The sequence below is a fragment of the Monodon monoceros genome, unplaced genomic scaffold (assembly GCF_005190385.1).
Source record: "Monodon monoceros isolate NGI ecotype Baffin Bay Population unplaced genomic scaffold, NGI_Narwhal_1 Super_Scaffold_3, whole genome shotgun sequence".
Lineage (NCBI taxonomy): Eukaryota > Metazoa > Chordata > Mammalia > Artiodactyla > Monodontidae > Monodon > Monodon monoceros.
In genome coordinates this window covers 22587603-22607034 of record NW_021703780.1, presented here as the reverse complement: position 1 = coordinate 22607034, position 19432 = coordinate 22587603, and the positions used below count along the sequence as shown (strand labels likewise).

The 19432-nt window shown below is 41.3% G+C and overlaps 2 protein-coding genes across 2 annotated transcripts in view; both read right to left on the bottom strand.

The window, feature by feature from the left end:
* The window catches only part of LOC114907338 (zinc finger protein 850-like), a 347786-nt gene that overhangs the window by 35047 nt on the left and 293307 nt on the right, over positions 1-19432 (bottom strand).
* LOC114907293 (zinc finger protein with KRAB and SCAN domains 8-like) lies at positions 2-10373 on the bottom strand. Its single transcript, XM_029242805.1, has 6 exons — positions 10144-10373; positions 5048-5565; positions 4277-4418; positions 2139-2230; positions 1753-1876; positions 2-97 (listed from the first exon to the last, which is right to left on the bottom strand). Exons 2-4 carry the CDS (start codon positions 5476-5478, stop codon positions 2168-2170), a joined length of 636 nt encoding a protein of 211 aa, XP_029098638.1. The 5' UTR covers positions 5479-5565; positions 10144-10373; the 3' UTR covers positions 2-97; positions 1753-1876; positions 2139-2167.

The window sequence follows — 19432 nt, the reverse complement described above, 5'->3', positions numbered from 1 at the left end:
CCGTTGCATTTGGCAGCTGTCTCTCCATGTGGTTGGATTCCAGTAGATATTACCTGTTTTGAAGCTAATTCCCTGTTCTCATTCCTGGTCTCACCACCTGGAATAAAAATGTAATAAACATCAAGCCAACGTCACTTCCTATTCTCTATGTTAGGAGAAAGAAATCAAAGATGGGGGAAAGGAATATACACTTGGAACAGCTACAAGTAAACGCAAAGCTCCCACCTGTCTCTGAAATGCCTTCGTTAACATGGGGAGAAAGGAGCAGGGTCAAACAGAAGTACCACACACCAACTGGGGAAGAACTGCCATCAAAAAATAGGGTTGATGGGGCTTCCCTGGTGGCGCAGTGGTTGAGAGTTCGCCTGCCGATGCAGGGGACACGGGTTCGTGCCCCGGTCCGGGAGGATCCCACGTGCCGCAGAGCGGCTGGGCCCGTGAGCCATGGCCGTTGAGCCTGCGCGTCCGGAGCCTGTGCTCCGCAATGGGAGAGGCCACAACAGTGAGAGGCCCGCATACCGCAAAGAAAAAAAAAAAAAAAAAAAATAGGGTTGATGGAAGGAGGACTAAAGAAGGGATCAACTGCGGAGAAGTGGAAGTTGGGGAGTGGGAAGGAATATGAAACTACGAAAAGATCTAATGAGTGGAAAAGGAATGAAAAAGTCCCAGTCATTAAAAGGGAGGAGCACAATAGGTCTAAGTGAGAGAATCTATGTGAACTCAGAGAGCACTAAAAGATTTCAATTTCCAACTGGCAAAGAGACCAATACCCAGTTACAAACTGTAAGGTAAGTCCTAGATTAGAGAATAAAAGTGCCCTTTTATTTTTTAAAATTTATTTATTTATCCTGGTTATTTTATTTCTATTTATTTTTTTAATTGAAGTATAGTTGGTTTACAATATTGTGTTAGTTTTGGGTGTACAGTAAAGTGATTCAGTTACATATATATATGTATATATATCTTTATTCTTTTTTAAAATTCTTTTCCATTATAGGTTATTACAAGATATTGAATATAATAGTTGCTGTGCTATAAATCCTTGTTGTTTATCAATTTTATATATGGTAGTGTGTATCTTAATCCCATACTCCTAATTTATCCCTCTCCCCACCTTCCCCTTTGGTAACCATAAGTTTGTTTTCTGTGTCTGTGAGTCTATTTCTGTTTTGTAAATAAGTTCATTTGTACTATATTTTAGATTCCACTATTTTTTAGATTCTCTGTCTGACTTACTTCACTTTGTATGACAATCTCTAGGTCCATCCATGTTGCTGCAAATGGCATTATTTCATTCTTTTTTACGGCTTAGTAATATTCCATTGTATTGAGATATATATATATATATATATACACACACACATACATACACACCACATCGTCTTTATCCATTCATCTGCTGATGGACACTTAGGTTGCTTCCATGTCTTGGCTATTGTAAATAGTGCCGCTATGAACATTGGGGTGCATGTATCTTTTCAAATTACAGCTTCTGTCTTTTCCAGATACACACCCAGGAGTGGGATTGCTGGATCATATGGTAACTCTATTTTTAGTTTTTTAAGGAACCTCCATGCTGTTTTCCATAGTGGCTGCAAAAGTTCCTTTTAGAACTCCAGAAGTCTCAATATTTTATCTTTCTGTTGGATCCTGAGTTTAAACTCAACTATGTCTTTCAGAAAGCTCAAAGCTACTGTACACATAAACAAACACAAAACTGTAAATGATAATAATAGCCAGAGCTTTCCTTACCCAGGGAGAACATGTTTCTGTAATTCTCTGGCCTGTTATCTCTACTCAGATCCTTCTGTGATGAATCAAGAAGCCATTCCTCTCGAATTAGGGACACAGCCATGTCTTCAATCTTCTCCAAAGTCTGAAACAAAACAAGATGCCCATCTGGGACTGGGACTGTTCCACAGTTCAAACCCAGAGTGTCAAGAGAGATCCACCAGGGTTGGAGTGGATCAAGAGGTGGGACTGTACTGTGTAAAGGGATCTGCATAGCTAGCAGGAAAGAACAGGAAAATGCACCAGATTCACTGGGGGAAAATCAAGGATCAACCTGTCTCTATGCAGAAGAACATGGGACAAGTTCTTAATGGAGCTATGGGGTTTCAGTGAGGAGCACAACTCACCTGGAACCCTGCTGTAAGAAGTGTAGCTGTCATCTCCTGGTCTCGAGGACTTCCTTTCTGGGAAGGAGTAGGACTCTGTGAAGCAGATATGGCTGAGAGAGGAGAAAGGAGCTATGAATGAGCCCAGCCTTGTCCTGTGGTTATAGGAACCAGCACTAACACATTCCAAAATTATTTGTATTTCAGCCGATATGCATGCCAGAGATTTTGAATATGAAATGCTGTTAATCTTGGACTCTGGGTTCATACCTATGGTTGCTCACAAAACATCTGCACTTTGATGTCCCACTCAGCCTGAAGTTACATGTCAAAAATAGAAAGTGTACTGGTTTCCTAACAGGAAGTGCATTACAACTTCTTCTCTACCACCAAAGCTACATTCCATCCTTGTGCTTGTACACAGTATTTCTTTAGGTCCTGATCTCTTGCCAAGCTGAATATGAGAACCAATCTATCTCTACTAACTCTACTACTTTTTTGAAATGTCTACCATGACTGCCAGCATCTGCTTCCTATAGAAACCAGACAGGGTAATATCAAAATAAACATAGAATACTGTGTCTTGGGCAACAGGCATTAGAATTTTACATAAGGATTGTATTATTAATTGAAAATGTTTCTAAACTTCTTTAGAAATATTAAAAATCCACTAATTTAGAACAAATTACTATAAACCACACAAATGAAAAAATAATAAATTCAGGGCAAGTATGAGATGAGACTAGAACATCTTATCTTATTCTGTAAGAAAATTCTCAAAAAATGATGGAGAAATGTCAATAGGACACAGGAGCCAGACTGAAGAGGCCTCCTCTGGCCAACTCTGAGACAATTTAAGCATCAAAATAAAGATAGTAACAGAACATTTCTGGAATAAAATAAGAATTTATGAGTCCATATTGATAAATAAAAAATGAATAAATAAAATAAAATGGGGGAAGGAGAGAACACTCTCCATTACAATAAATAAATAAATGTAGAAGAAATGACAGAGTTAGAAAATAATCACTTTAGTAATCACTGATTCAGTCAAGAAGCATCAATAAATACTAAAACTAGTGTTTCAGCAACAAAAGTTTCATGAGGATCAGGATATTTACATAGACTCAAGAGTATCTCCCCACAAATTACTTATTAATTACAAAGGGAAAAACAGTAACAAAAACCTAGCAAGAATAACCTTAACCAAGTCATCAAAGATAACATTACCAATAACAGGCAAATTCCTGTTGTATTCCTGAGGACAACATCACTTCTGGGATGTTCATGCCAAATATATACAACTCGAATCTACATATGAGGAAACATCACACAAACTCAAATTGTTGTCATTCTACAAAATAACTGACTTGTACTCTTCAAAAATGTCAAGATCGTGAAAGGCAAAGAAAGGGTGAGGAACTACTCCAAGTTAAAGGAGACTAAAGAGACAGGACAGCTAATTGGAAAGTGGGATCTTGGACTAGACTCTGGAAGAACATTATTGGGACAACCAGCAAAAACTGAATATGAACTGTGGACTAGATTAGTATTGCATCAGTGTTAAATTTCCTAATTGTGGGGGCTTCCCTGGTGGCGCAGTGGTTGAGAGTCTGTCTGCCAATGCGGGGGACACGGGTTCATGCCCCGGTTCGGGAGGATCCCACGTGCCGTGGAGCGGCTGGGCCCGTGAGCCATGGCTGCTGAGCCTGCGCGTCCGGAGCCTGTGCTCCGCAACAGGAGAGGCCACAACAGTGAGAGGCCCGCGTACCGCAAAAAAAAAAAAAAATTTCCTAATTGTGATCAATTTATTGTGGTTATCTATGAAAACACTCTTGTTTAAGAAAATACATACTGAAATATTTACAAATAAAGTGTCATGATACCAGCAAAACCTCAAAATGCCTATGTTGTAAAATACACTGTGGTAACAGAAATGTATGAATACATAAAACCCCCAAATTCTTTAATTTGTTCATGAGTTTACCACTGGGACTAAGAGTCTGTATTTGAAGCCTAGATAAACATTTAAATCAGGTCTTATGGCTGTTCTGTAAACAGTAGAGGCTAGCTCCTTCCAGGAACTAGACAGGTGTCCCAAAGGTACTTTCTTTCCTCTCTGCTTTCCCACTCCTCATCAATGAATTCTGGCTCCTCACCTCTGTCTTGTGGCCCTTGGAGCACTGGAGATTTGTGCTGGGTTGCCACAGGTTGGAGCTGAGTATCCGGAGGCTCTGGTGCAGATTTGGAATGCACGGCCTCCTCCCAGAGTACCCTATGTCCATGTGCACGAGCAGGGACCTAGAAACAAGACACCTGCATTACAAGGAATCCCTTTGAGAAATGAAGTGAACAATGTAACAGTACCAAGAGCACATCTAAAGGGATACGTACTGGGGGAAGGAAAAAGCAGAATCTCACTTACTTAGGAACACAAACATGTTGATTTGCACAGAAAGGCATCATTTCTGCTTAGTACTGAAGGAAAAGATTTCTGCTGATGCCCTCCCTGCTGCACATAATGCTGATATTCTGCATTCCCAAGAAAGGGGAAGAATGATAAACAGAAGCTTAAAGCAGTGCTCTTTAGTGGAAACAACTTTTGATAAGGAACTAGGAAACCTGAGTTACGGGCTCAGATCTGCATTTAGTTATTGGGTGCCCCTGAAAAAGTAAGTTAAGCTCTCTATGCATCAGTTTCCCATCTAGCAAACCGAACAATAATACAGTTGTAGGGATGTTATGAGGATAAAAAATGGATTTATATCCTTTACAAGAATAAAAAGAACTCTACAAATACAAGGCATACCACATGATAACTCTTTTCATCCTCCTGCAACACAAACTCATGCTCAGCATTTATTCTCCCATTGTTGTGTCAATGTCCCTCCACCCAGCTTCCTGGACTCTCACAGTCAGAGCATGCCCACCTCCTTCTACTTACTGGCCGTCCTAGTATATCAATTTGCCTTTCCAAATCCTCCAATAGAGTCACCACCTCCTCTCCATTCTCTAGATGATGTTCCTTAACCAGAGTCTGGAGCTCCTCAGGCAGGATGGTCAAGAACTGCTCCAGCACCAGCAGCTCCAGGATTTGCTCCTTGGTGTTCAAATCTGGCCTCAGCCACTGGTGGCAAAGTGCTCGGAGTTGGATCAGAGCTTCTCGGGGTCCTAGTGTCTCTTGGTAGCATAACTTCCTGAAGCGCAGGCGGAACAGCTCTTGGCCAGGAGGGTTATTTTCATGTAGACTTGATTCCCGGTCCCAACCATGATCTTCCTCTACCTTGATGATTACAAGGTCCTCTTCAGGAGCCTGGTCTGGTGGGGATGGGGCTAAAGGCTTCCTTGATTCTGCAGCCATTTAGGGCCAGAAAAGCTCAGGAGACTCGTTTCCACTACTTTATCTTCTTAAGAGAACCTTCTGAGGGCCTCTTCTTTAAGGGTACTTCTTTGGGAAGAGAAAATGACAAATAGTGTAAAGGCAAGTCAAAGGTCATAGTAATCTACTGAGATATCTTAACAAGTTCCCTTCCATGACATGGACTTCATGGCTCAGTCATTTAAGTGATCCTCTCCAGAAATAACTCCTTGCCTCCTTAGCCTTCTGCATGCCAATCTCATCTGGGAATAACCCTTTCCTTCTGCTTTCTCTCTTGGGGATGTGGAACATGGCTAAACAAAGTCAGGAAACCAGGTAGACTGGGTCTAACTGAAATTCTGCATTTAACCTCATCTGGCCCTCAGGGCTGCTGATTTAACTCCTTTCAACATTTGCTATACCAGCTATACTGTTTCTACACACTTTGGCTCTCAACCTGCCCCTCACTCTCAACATGAGACTAATTTCCATATAATCTAGCTCAAGATATTGTCAAGAACTGTCCTAACACTTTCTTCTTCTCCACCTAACGTTATCATACATGTGCTCCCCCTGCCATCTTCCCCCTGTCTCCAGGCTAACTTCTACTATGGACTTTACCTCAAGCTCTGTAACTCTTCTCTGGGGCACAGGTCCTGCATCTCCAAGGAACCTGGATGCCCTATCAACACCTGCAACCCCAAAACCTAGTCCCATACACTAATGATGTTCCAGAAAGTTTTATAAATAAAATCATACAGTATGTAGCCTTTTGAGTCTGGCATCTTTCACTTAGCATATTGTACTTGAGATCATCAATGCTGTTGTACGTATCAGGAGTTTATTCTTTATATGGATGAATGTTTACCCATTCTCTAGTTGACAATATCTCAATTGCTTCCAGTTTTTGATGATTACAAGTGATGCCACTATAAACATCTGCACATGAGTTTTTGTGTGAACAGTTTTCATTTCACCCGGGTAAACATCCAGAAGTAAAACTGCTAGGTCATACTGTAAGTATATGTATAACTTTATAAGAAACTGCCAAACTGTTTTCCAAAGTGGCTATTATACTTTGCATTCCACTAGCAAGATGTGAGAACTGCAGTTGCTCCATATCCTGACCAGCATTTGACATATAAATAAATAAATAAATATAGACATATATATAGATTTAGATATCCTAAAGGCATATAGTTGTATCTCACAAGGGTTTTAATTTGCATTTCTCTATTGACTAATGACGTTGAGCACCCTTTCCTGTGCTTATCTGCCATCCATATAGTTGGTCCTCCATATCCATGGGTTCCACATCCCTTGATTCAATCAACCACGGATCAAAGATGTTTGGGGGAAAAAAAAATTCCAGAAAGTTCCCAAAAGGAAAACCTGAATTTGCCACACACCACCAACTATTTACATAGCCTTTACATTTTATTAGGTATTATAAGTAATCTAGAGATGATTTAAAGTATACGTGAGGATGTGTGTAGGTTATATGCAAAGACTATGCCATTTTATATGAGACTCGAGCATCGACAAATTTTAGTATCCATGAGGGGTCCTGGAACCAATCCCCCATGGATACCAAGGGACAACTGTATCTTTTTTGGTAAGTATCTGTTCAAAACTTTTGCCTATTTATAAAATTAGTTTTTTTTATAATTGAGCTTTGAGAATTCCTTACATATTTTGGATACAAGTCCTTTATGAAATACGTGACTTGCAAATATTTCCTCCTTTACATTCTTTTAACAGTGCCTTTCCAAGAACAGAAATTCGTAATTTTTTTTTGCGGTACGCGGGCCTCTCACTGTTGTGGCCTCTCCCGTTGCGGAGCACAGGCTCCGGACGCGCAGGCTCAGCGGCCATGGCTCACGGGCCCAGCCACTCCGTGCCATGTGGGATCTTCCTGGACCGGGGCACAAACCCACATCCTCTGCATCGGCAGGCGGACTCTCAACCACTGCACCACCAGGGAAGCCCTAAGGTGCTCATTCTTGCCAAGTTATTTTTTACATGGTCCAGACATAGGATTTATCACACTGTGTACAGTATGTACTGCAAATGTCAGCCCATGGCCATGATTTTCTTGCAAATGTTAGTTTGTAGCCGTGACCTTTTTCTTTGTATCTCTTTTTAAGCAGGGAAGTTATATTACATATTTGTATGTCAGAAAGATCACAATGGCAGCACTGTGGAAAACAGGATGGAGAAAAACATAACTGAAGGCAGCACTGTAGAGAATGGAAAAGAGCATAACCAAGGGCATCATATCCAAAAGCAACTGGCAAGAAATGCTAACATCAAGATAAAATCTCAGACCTGTAGTCCGCCAAGGGAAAGAAGAGGTAGGCACTTATAAGGAAAATCAGATTACATATTGTTCCTGACATGAGTCTTCAAAGCAGTGTCTCTATCTTTCAGGGGTTTTGGGCCGAGAGGGTGGGGTAGGGTTGGCTCATAGTCTCTCAGTCTAATGAAAACACAGAACTTCTCCCCATAAAAAAGCCCATAGGCACAAAAGTTTACATTCAATTTCATCGGGTTCATACACCAAACGCCCACCTAAGGACTCCAGGAAGGTTAAGAACCACTACTTAGAGAGAGTGGACAGAAAAGGAAGAGAATTTGAAAGGTTATCTTTAAAATCAGACAAGACTGGTGACAGTTTTGGGAGTAAACTACAGATAGGCGAAATCAAGGAGCAAGAGATAAGGTTAAATATGGTAACTGACAACAGAGGGTTTAATTAATAGATGATAACTTTACAGAGAAGTGGGGGAATTTCCTGGAATACAGAGATTTGAGGGAAGAGTGAATTTGGACAAGAGGCTGAGATTTTGTGGAGGGTTTGAGACAAAGGGTAAACAATTTTGTTTTGAACAGACAGGGTTAACATCCATGGTTTTAAAATAATTCATTTAAAAAATCAAGGAAAATTTAATAAATTCTTAAAATATATACTTATAGTTTAAAAACTTAAAAGGTCATTACTATGGGACATGAATTCTGAGCTCTAATTGTTTTGAATGTGATTCTGCATAGTCATAGGTTTACCATGTTTTCCTATGAATTTCCTAAAGTCAAGGTTCATCTTTAAGTACTGAACTACTGGCCATCTTCCATCTTATAATCAATGCTCGTCAATACTAGCTTTAAAAGGTTTCAATGTTAAGTGTGCATCACGCAAGAACTTTATATTGTTGATATGTTAAAACGGTAATATAATACTAAATGACATTAAAATCTCAGTAGTGAAACTGATGGGAGTCATCTAATTATCAGATTTGTTCATATTTTAAACCAAATCAACCAACAAATCTTATCCATTATCCATTTGATTATTCTTTTTAGTAGCTAACTTTCCATTTTTAGCCTCTTCCCTCTCCCATGAGACAGTTTTTGAAAATTACAGCCTATAACTAAACAAGTACAAAGATATGTACTACAAAATTAGTCTACTATGTACCCTCCTCTCAAAGTATATACACCTGTATTCAGGTTGGTAAGCACCTTGTGGATAAAGACTGCGTCTTACATTCTCTTTTAAGAATACCTCAAGTTTCTTGATTTAGGAAGCTAAAATAATCAATCTTTAAAGCTTCTTCTCATCTCAAACGCTATAATCCTGTGAACTACTGAAAGCACAACCCATTTTAACAGCATTATCTTTTCAACAGATGAAGAAAGAATGTTTTCTTCCTTTAGACTAATTTAAGTCTAATTTGGGATGTTTGAGAGCTGAAAATAAAACAAAACAAAGATATTTTCCAGGCTTTAAAGATAAAGGTGAAGCAAACACTGTGCTTTATAGGTATCTCAAACTGCGTAAATTTTAACATCTACCACATTTTACACTTAACCACAGCAGAAATTCAGAATATGTATGCATTTGCTACAACAATGATTACTGCATAAGTATACTTAACTGAACTAATCAAACAGAAATAGGGATTATTTTTTAGAGGTGGTAGTGGCAGTCTTAACGTTGCCTGACAAAAATTACTCATGAGTCACTTGAGTTTTGGAAATGGGGCCCCTCCGAAAGAGTTCCCAGGCATCTGCTTCAATTAGCTTTAATAAACTAAGTATTCTGAATAAGTCTGAATTTTACATCACCACGAAGTTGTCAAAAAATGTTTCTTTTGTACATTTATGCAGTCAACACACCACCACATTCTGAATACACCACAAAGAGCAAAATAACTTAGCAGGAAAAATTGGCTTCCAAGGATAACTGGGGTTTCCAAAAGCAAAATATATCTTAAAAAAAAAAAAAAAGAATTGTGAAGGAAATGCAAAATTGCTAAGTAAAAACAATTCAGATCGTAGAAAGAGGAGGATGAAAGATAACACGGGGGAACAAAAAAGATAACCCGGGAACAGTTTCCTATTTTAAGACAAAATCGACTGCAAATAACGCCACAAAACGATTAGCGATGAAGACAGCGAATCTCTACTAAAGGTTCCCTCGCAAAAAGTTTAGGCACGCGGACTCGGCCTGCGCTGGCAACCAAAGCGACCCCTGATCCACCGAATCACCGGGGCGCCGACTTCGGCTCAGGTCCCCTCTCAAGACCCCTCACGCTTGTTCTCACCTGCGGCCTGGTCTGGCCACAAAGCCCTCCCCTTCCTCCGGCCCGGAGCCCGAACCGTACTCACCGTGAGTTCCAGCGGCGGCCCGGGTGGGGAAGTGAGGCTGCAAAGTGTGGACAGACCTGGAGGGAGGGCTGGTAGAAAAAGGGGCGAAAGCTGTAACCGGACCAGGCCCCTCCAGCCCCTAACTTCCAAACGTGCGGAGGCACAGCACCGGCCAGCAAGCATCTTGCCCCAAGCCACTTCCGGGAGCTCTCTAGGAATCCTGGAGGTCTGAAAGCTCTATGGTCGGCCGACTAAGCGGACGGGGGCACCGCGCCCCTCTCACCAGTACTCTGGGCCTAGCGTTCCTCTTGCGTCTACGCGTCGCAGGGTTGCGCGGCTCTAGGGCATCGGGAAAGTCGTGGGGTATAACGGACTGTGGTGTCACCTCTGCCCCGCGCACCTGGCTCACCCAGTCCGCTCGGCACCGTCGCTAGGGAGGTAACCGTCCCCCGGCGGGCTGATCCGAGGGCGTGCGGGGGCCAGGGATGAGAGCAGGCGGAAGTGGGGTATCGGTGGAGGAGGATGCGCCTTAAGGATCCTTATGATGCTAATTAACTAGACTCGCGTTTGGCCGGGTTAGTTACCCCTGTACTTTACTGTTCTCGCTTCATAAATATGTCCAGCCCTCTCACATAGACTGCAGATCTCTTGAGGAATTTTGTTAATCATGGTTCATAGCTTTTTGAATCCCCTATGGCACCTAGTAATAGTATACCATATACTATTAAGTATTCAAAAAATAATTATAATTAAATGTAAATTCTTTTCGAGTCTTTACATATGTTCCACCCTTTCCTATCTTAATGAATTGCAGTCTCTTACAAAACCTGCTTTGTAGTTTATTTTTAGTGCTGAGTTAAGCTTAGCATCATGACGTAACCTGTGCCTTAAGCTTCAGTAGTAGACTCTAGTTCTAATACCACAAATTTCGAAAAACCTAAGTTCAAATCTATGTTCATTCTTTATACACCCTTACAATTTTAACTTTTCAGACTACGTAGGATTTTGGGGTGGAGGTTGTGGATGTTAACCTTAGAAATAAAACACAATTTTTTAAACAGCAAAATGGGTTTATGCAGGAAAAGCAGAGAATTGCAATTTTGGTCAGGCAAGCCGTAGTGAATCATAGGCAAGTGCAAGAGACAAAGGGAAGGTCAGCTTTTACTAGGTTTTAGGAGGAGACTGGGGAGGGTTGTCTTGAATAAAAATTCATTGGAGAAGAACAAGAGTTAGTTGTTATGGCGGTTTCTTATTAGCTGCAAGCAGTGGTCACTGCCTTGTTGCTGGGACAAGAAGTGATCTTCTTAAAAGCAGGTGATGCAGTTCCCATGTGAAAAATGTCCTCCCTTGTACCAGAAGAGAAGTAACGTTCTTATTATCATGGATAAAAAGTTGTGACAGAGAAAAATTTATACAAAGGATTCTGTATAAGCTGACCTTGTTAAAATCATCTGTATCTTCCTTATTCCTGCTGGTTATGCAGGCTGTAACAGTGGTACATGCGTGAGAGCTCTCCTTCAGGGCTTCCTGACTCCAATTTAAATGAGGCTTTTCCTTAATTTATTTTCACATGAAAACTGTTTTACTTTGGTCCCCCATTTTTATTCCTTTAACACTTTTTCTAACTACCCATTTATTTTGGGTTTTCAGGTTCCCCTCCAGTCTTCACTTTTTAAAAAATATATTTATTTATTTTATTTATTTATTTTTGGCTCCGTAGGGTCTTCGTTGCTGCACAAAGGCTTCCTCTAGTTGCGGTAAGCGGGGGCTACTTTTCGTTGCGGTGTGAGTGCTTCTCATTGCGGTGGCTTCTCTTGTTGCAGAGCCCGGGCTCTAGAGCGCAGGCTCAGTAGTTGTGGCGCCCGCGCTTAGTTACTGCGCGGCATGTGGGACCAGGGCTTGAACCCGTGTCCCCTAGCATTGGCAGGCCGATTCTTAACCACCAGAGAAGTCCCTCCAGTCTTCATCTTAATTTCCCCTCCTTATCTGTTCCTGCTGATAGCCACCACCGATGTTTCTATCCAGTCCCCAACCTTAACCTAAAAATATTTTGTCTACCCCCAGTAGCTTTGATTTGTTTTTAAGAGTTTTGTCATCTAATCATCACAATGAAACAAATAACAATAAACATTGAGAAGTTACAGTGCTTCAGCTCTTTCAAAACACTTATTTTTGCTTTTTATCTCATAGTTCTTGCCTCATATCTCATAGTTCTGTATTTTCAATACATATTTCTGACAGCCGGTATCCAGAATATATAAAGAACTCTTACAACTCAATCATAAGAAGACAAACATAAATAGGTAAAAGTTATGGACACACACTTTACCAAAGAATATATATGAATTATCAATAAGTACATTAAAAGGTACTCAAGGTCATATTCATCAAGGAAATATAAAACTAAAGCTACTACACATCCATTAGGATGGCTAAAATTAAAATGACTGACAATACCAAGTGCTAATGAGGATATGAAGCAACTGGAACTCTTATACACTCCTAATGGGAGTGTAAAATGGTACTAGTTTGAAAAATGGCAATTTTTAATGAAGTTAAATAATGCCTACATTATGACCCAGTAATCTCACCCTTAAGTATTTACCTAAGAGATATGAAAACATAAGTCCATAGCAGCTTTATTCATAGTAGGCCCAAACTGGAAAAACCCAAATGCTCATCAACAGGATAACAGAGAATCAAATAGTGTTATGTTCATACAGTGGAATACTACTCAGAAATTAAAAGGAGCTACTGATAGATGAACAATTGTAGATGAATCTAAAAAATATTATGTTGAATAAAAGTAGCCTTGTATGAACAAGTAAAATTAATCTCTGGTGACAGAAGACAAAAAAATGTTTACCATTGATTGGAGTTGTAGTTAACATGGTTGCATACATATGTAAAAATTCATTGAGTTGCACACCTGATTTGTGCATTTTACTAATAAAAATACATTTTAAAAAAGTAGGGACTCCCCTGGTGGCGCAGTGGATAAGAATCCACCTGCCAATGCAGGGGACATGGGTTCGATCCCTGGTCCGGGAAGATCCCACATGCTGCAGAGCAACCAAGCCTGTGCACCACAACTACTGAGCCTGTGCTCTAGAGCCTGCGAGCCACAACTACTGAGCCCATGTGCTGCAACTACTGAAGCCCGCATGCCTAGAGTCTGTGCTCTGCAACAAGAGAAGCCCACACATCGCAACAAAGAGTAGCCGCGCCTCACCACAACTAGAGAAAGCCCGCGGGCAGCAACAGACCCAACGCAGCCTAAAAAAAAAAAAAAAGTAAATAAAATTGAATAGTACTCTCAGGTTTATGGTGTGAAAAATACCAGGCCTCACTCTTCCCTTCCGTTATCAATATCTATTCCCCAGAGACAACCACTTTAACTCTTTCCTTTTACTCTTGATATTAACCTCCATATTTATAAATAACACGCTAACACTGCCATTTCTTGATTTTTCAGGTATAGATATATTATCTATTGACTTCCTGCTATGGGAAGTAAGCATTTAACCCTTTTAAATCACTACTATAATTAGCCACACCAGGGTTTAGAACATATTTTAAACTGCCTGAGTCGCTAGGTCCAACAACCATGACAGCCCCACCAAAGCACAAAAAAAGTTAGACCCTGGTTACTCATACTTTCCTTATTTGTATAAGCAGGCGACATGTTTTTAATAAGACTCCAAATATTTTCCACACCTAGGGCCACAAGGGTGTTCCCACATTTTCCGTAGTTGCTCTACATTTTAGTTTCAGAAGCATCACTTCATATAGTGTATGGACTAGCATATTAATTCTCAAATATTTTGGTCTCATGACTCCTTTTATACTCTTAAAAACTAGTGAGGACTCCAAAGAGCTTATGTTTATATGGGTCATATCCATCAAGATTTGCTTTGTTCGAAATTAAAACAGGAATTAAAAATATTTATTCTTTAACAATAACATATCCATTACATGTTAACTTAAGTAACATATTTTGTTACTTTTTTATGAAATTTAACTATATTTTCAAAAAAAGTAAAAGGAGTGGAATCATTTCACATTTTGCAAATCTCTTTAATGTCTGGCTTAATAGGAGGTGACTTGGTTCTCATACCTGCTACTTACTTCATTCAGTATCACACTTTTGCTCATACTGACCCCTCTGCTAGAAGTGTACTTCCTACTACTCTCCACTTACCTAAACTCTATCCATCCTTCGAGGTCTGGCTCAGATTTCACTTTAATCAGAAAGCCTTCTCTAAGAATCCAAAAATGAGGTGTGTAAAAATGAGAAAGCGAGAGAGAGGTGGTATAGAAGAACATGGCTTGTTTTAAGTTCAAGTTGGAAGGGTGACATATATCTACTTCCTTTCCCTCCCAAGAACACACTTAAATGACTGAAAAAATTAAAAACAAAATAAATAAATAACAGTGCTAGAAAATAAAGAGTGGAAAAGAAATTTTGAGGAATTTCTGGAAAAGAATCAGCAATTGGGATCAGATTGTTGAAGAAGCAGAGGAAATTGCCCTGTAAGACACCAGGGCCAGGTATGCATCTGCAAAAGAATCCTGGAGAAGTTCAAACCTCAGGACCAAGAGGTGCAAATGGCAAGAATGGGCTATTCATTTAAGAACTGCATTTGGGACAGTTGGATATCTCCCTTTTTTAACTGGGAGCTGGGGCTTCTGCCCTCTAGCTTGATACCTGTTTTCTAAAATGATCGGGAGGGCTCTTAATAAGAAAACTGAGGCCTCAGAAAGAAGCATAGCAAAATTTGAAATGACTCTGGACCTCTACAATGGAACAAGGAGGAGGAGAAAGAGGTTCTCATTTTGGTAATTGTGTAGGCTCCCAGCCTGTCTGCTTGCTCCCACTCACTCTAAAGGAAGGCCTGCCTACTTACATACAACCCGGACTGAGAATTTCCATTAGGATAATACGAGCTGCACAAGCAGCCTCCTACAACTGCAGCGGAAACTCATACTACCTAAGTTAACCAGCACAGGACTCCATTCCTAAATATAAGCATCCAATCCAGAGGACATTTAATGAAAATCAGGTGCAGAGCATGAAAGGCGGGACAAGAGTAACAGAGATCTGACCACCCCAAAAGAAAGAGACAATCCAGAGAACAGAAAGAGACAATCCAGAGAACAGAAGGAAACTTTAAATAAATCAGTTGGGGAATGAATGCTGAAGACCAAGTTGGCAGATGTCTTCTAGGTAAATGAGTATGTTAAGTATTTAATCCACACTGCTTTAAACATAGAAATGGGTTAATATAAAAAAGTGGAAAAAAGAAACATCTAGGTTGAAACATTCTTTGAATCTCTACTGATCAGAAACAGAATAAAAATGCAAAACAGTGAGCAGGGCAGAAGTTGCAAGCTTGGTGGATAGGCCTGCTGAGCTAGGGGAGGCCACAAGGCACAGGTACAGCTTCTCAGCTAGGAGCTGAGCCAGGCCACCTACTTGATTTGTGACTGGTGTTGCCATATCCTCATTATTACTGCAGAGTGGTGACTTTAAATTTTCACTGTGAGAACTGGTTTTGATCTGGGGCCCTGTGGGCCAGGTGAAAGTTGCTTTAAATCAATTCCAGGGTGGGAGGCAGCAGATTTCTCCTTTGAAATGTTGCTCTTCTCTATTATAGTCACCTTCCTCTAATTACCTCATACCTACATGACTGCAGCCTTGAGATAATCTTCATAACTTTAGTCCATTCCAGATATGTTTACTAGATTCATGTTCCTTAAATATCATTATAATTTCCCCAGTCACAGACCCTGAGTGGCTCCTTATCCCCTACTAAAACAAATGTAAACTTCTCTGCTTGCCTTTTATTTTTATTATATTTTTTAAAATTAAAATAACAAAATATGATAAAAACTAAAATCTTGATGTATATAAAGTTAAAAAAAAAAAGGCTGACATCTCCTCTAACCCCAGATGCTATTACCTAGAGTGTTGGGAAACAATTCTCCAAGGATCTCTCACATTTCTCCAAGGGTTCTGACAGATTTTCTTTCAGATTACCTTTTCAAAGATGTTTGTATCTCCTTGTGGAGCAGATTTGTTTCCTGACCAGGATAATAAAGATATTGCCTCACTCTGGGGCAAGGCTGGGCAAAGACCGGCTTTCCCTATGCTTGGGGTTCCTCCGCTAGGATGCAAACCCATTGTGTGAGCAGCACCCACTGGGGCCCCTCCACGGCACTCCTCTGGCTTTGAGGACAAGGGGAGCATGAAGTCCATGATGCTTGTGTCATTAAGTAAAGTCCTTTGTCTGACACAGGAGCCTACCATACATTTCTGACAAGAAAAGTGGTTTCGCTTGTTTTGTCAACTAGTTAAATTTAGTCAGTCTGATTCACTTTCTCCCTTCTGTTCTTTAATTCCTTTTCCCTAGATCTGTCCTCATTCATCCAAGTAAGTACTTATCAAGAACCTACCATGTGCCAGGAGCCAAGTGAGGTGAAAATGCTGGGATGGGCAACTATGTGAAGCTCACAATGACTGTCAATCTTTTGTATTCTTCGTGGTTTCTCCCTTACTCAAATCTTACACTTTACTTTTCTTCACACGAGCTCCAGAAAAGCAAAAGTGACAGTTGGTTAATTAGTCCTATTTGTCTGACATGGATGAGTGATAGGGGAGGGGAGGGAAACGTCTAAAGACTAAGTTTTTTACGTGCACTCTCACAGTCGTCACAACCATCCTATGAAACAGGCACTATATTATTCTGATTTACACAAACAAGGAAACCGAGGTTTAGAGAGGTTAAAAACATTGCCCTTGATTCTAACAGGAAAGTGGTGGAGCGGGAATTTGAATCCAGGTTTAAAGAATACTAGCGCCGGTACTCTTCACCCATTTCATCCTGGGCCCTCATTTCCCCTAAGGATCAGAGAAGTTTAAACAGAGGCCAGTTTTCCTCTCCCTTAGTGCACAAGGTCCTGCCAGATCACGGTGAGCGGGGCACAGCAGGTACAGTTGGCAACCCCGAGACGCGAGTGGAGGAAGCTCCCCGGTGCCCCTTCCTAGTGTGACCCTGGGACGCGAACGTCCCAGCCAGACCCTCTCGCAGGAGAGAGGCGCCTGCGCTCCAGGATGAACTTAAGCAGAAGAAACCCCCTTTCCCTGTCCGCGGTTGACCGGGCCTTTCCTGCACCCGAGGCCCCTAAGGCTTCGGCCCACTCCCGGCCTGGGCCCGCCGGACCCGCGCTCTAGGGAGCCGCGGACTGGGGTCGACAGTTGCGCGGAGGGAGCGGAAAGGAAGCTGCGGGCCGAGGAAGAAGCCTGTCCCCAAAGTCACTTTCGGGCCTCTCGCACAATCCTGGAGGTTTCCACAGGCTCGCGGTTGGTCGACTTTTCGAGAATGCCCCCGCCGCCGTAGCTGCGTCCGAACCGGCTGCAGGGCAGCGCGTTTCCGGATCTGCCCCAAAAGTGTCTCCTATTCCTCCACCTGGGAGCCCTGGGCTTCTTTCCAGGGGCAACCTCAGTGTTTCTGAACCCGGGAAAGACCGGCCCCCTTTTCCAGCGCTCTCGCGACTCCCAGCCACTTCCGGTAGCTAAAGGTTCCAGAGCTCCCCGGGCGGGGATTTGCGGCCCGGTAAACGGCGCTGTGAGCTGGACCCGGCGCCGGGGGCTGGAAACCGCCAGGAGACGAGAGCTGGCGGGTGGGTGCCCCAGTGAGGGTCACCGGGGCGGTGTTCTCCGCCGGTGGACGGGTGGGGCCGTCCGGGCTGGGTTTGGGGTTAGGTATTTAGGGAGCAGGGAGCAGTTCAGAATTAGGGTAATTGTTAACATTACAGGAATTATTTTAAAACACACACAACAGCAACAAATGCAGTGAATTCATGAAGATCGAATGCCAGTTAACTAATTTAAGCAGTCTGGGGGGAAGAAAATGCTGAACATGACGCATTTTGATAAACAAGAAGACCTAACTGCGCTATTGGCAGAGGCTAACATAGCACTTACTATGTTTCAGGCACTGTTCTAAACCCATTACATTTGGTCACTTATGTAATTCCTACCTTATGAGGTAGATAACCATTTTACCACCGTTTTACAGATGGGAGACCTGAGGCACAGAAAGTAAGCCAAGGTCATATAACTAGTAACAGGCAGAGTAAGGATTCATACCCAGGCATTCTGCTTTTAACCTCTGCTCTACTGCCTTTCATTGATAACCTTGACTTTATCAGTTTAGGAAATGTGCTATCCAGAAGGAAGTTTGTACAGAGACATGTTATTATAGTGGTGTTCTGAATCTCGTCAGGTTTGTTGGCAATTTCCCTTTGGACAAAGGGCTTAACAAAGGGTGCCTTCCACAGAAAGTTTTACGGAGAAAAGAATACAAATTTTCATTTAACAAATTATTTAGGCCCACACACAATTTCAAAGTCCCTTCTCCTGTTCCATTTCACTCTAGCTTTTTCTCTGTTCTTATTTTGTTTCCACTAGGTTAAATCATTTGAAATTGCTGATATTTCACTGCTTCTGACACACAGAAATGGCAACTTCATATGTTTAACCCAGTATTTAAACATCTTTTTGTGTGAGAATTTAGGAGTCTACAACAATCTTTTAGCAAATTGTTTTGGCTTTATCTCCAAAGTATACCTTGAATCCTTTTATTTCTCTTCATGTCCACTTTGGACCTGTGGTTGGTGCCACCACCTTCTCTCATCTGCCTTACTGCAGTAGCCTCTTGACGGGTCTCCTTGCTTCTGCTTTTTTCTCACTCTTGCTTCCTTAAGGGACCAGAATATTTTAAAAACAAAAATCAGATCATGTCCTTCCCTTCCAATGGTGTCCCACCATGCTTAGAATACATATCCTGGCCCCTGCTCGCCTCTCTAGCCTAATTTTATACCACATTCCCCTTAATCCAGTGCTTTAGACCCAATGATCTTCTTTCATTTCCTGTAAACACATCAGATTCATTCCTACTGTAGAGACTGCATAAGCAATTCCCTTTGCCTGACAGGGTCTTCTTCAGAACTTCCCAAGGCTGGACATTTATATTTCAGTTAGAATGTCAGCTCTTCAGAAAAGCCTTTTCTGACTACTTGTAGTAGTCATTCAGCCACTCTGTTTCATTTCATTATTTATATTCCATATACCACTACTCCTATTTGATATTTGTCTTGTATTCCTTCACTGTAATACAGGCTTATAAAAGCAGGGATTTCTTTTTTTTTATGAAAAGACAGAAGCAGCTCCTTTATTATAGCCCAACAGTTGTGACAAATGAAGACACATTCAATAACAGATAATGAAAAATTTTGAATTATTGTC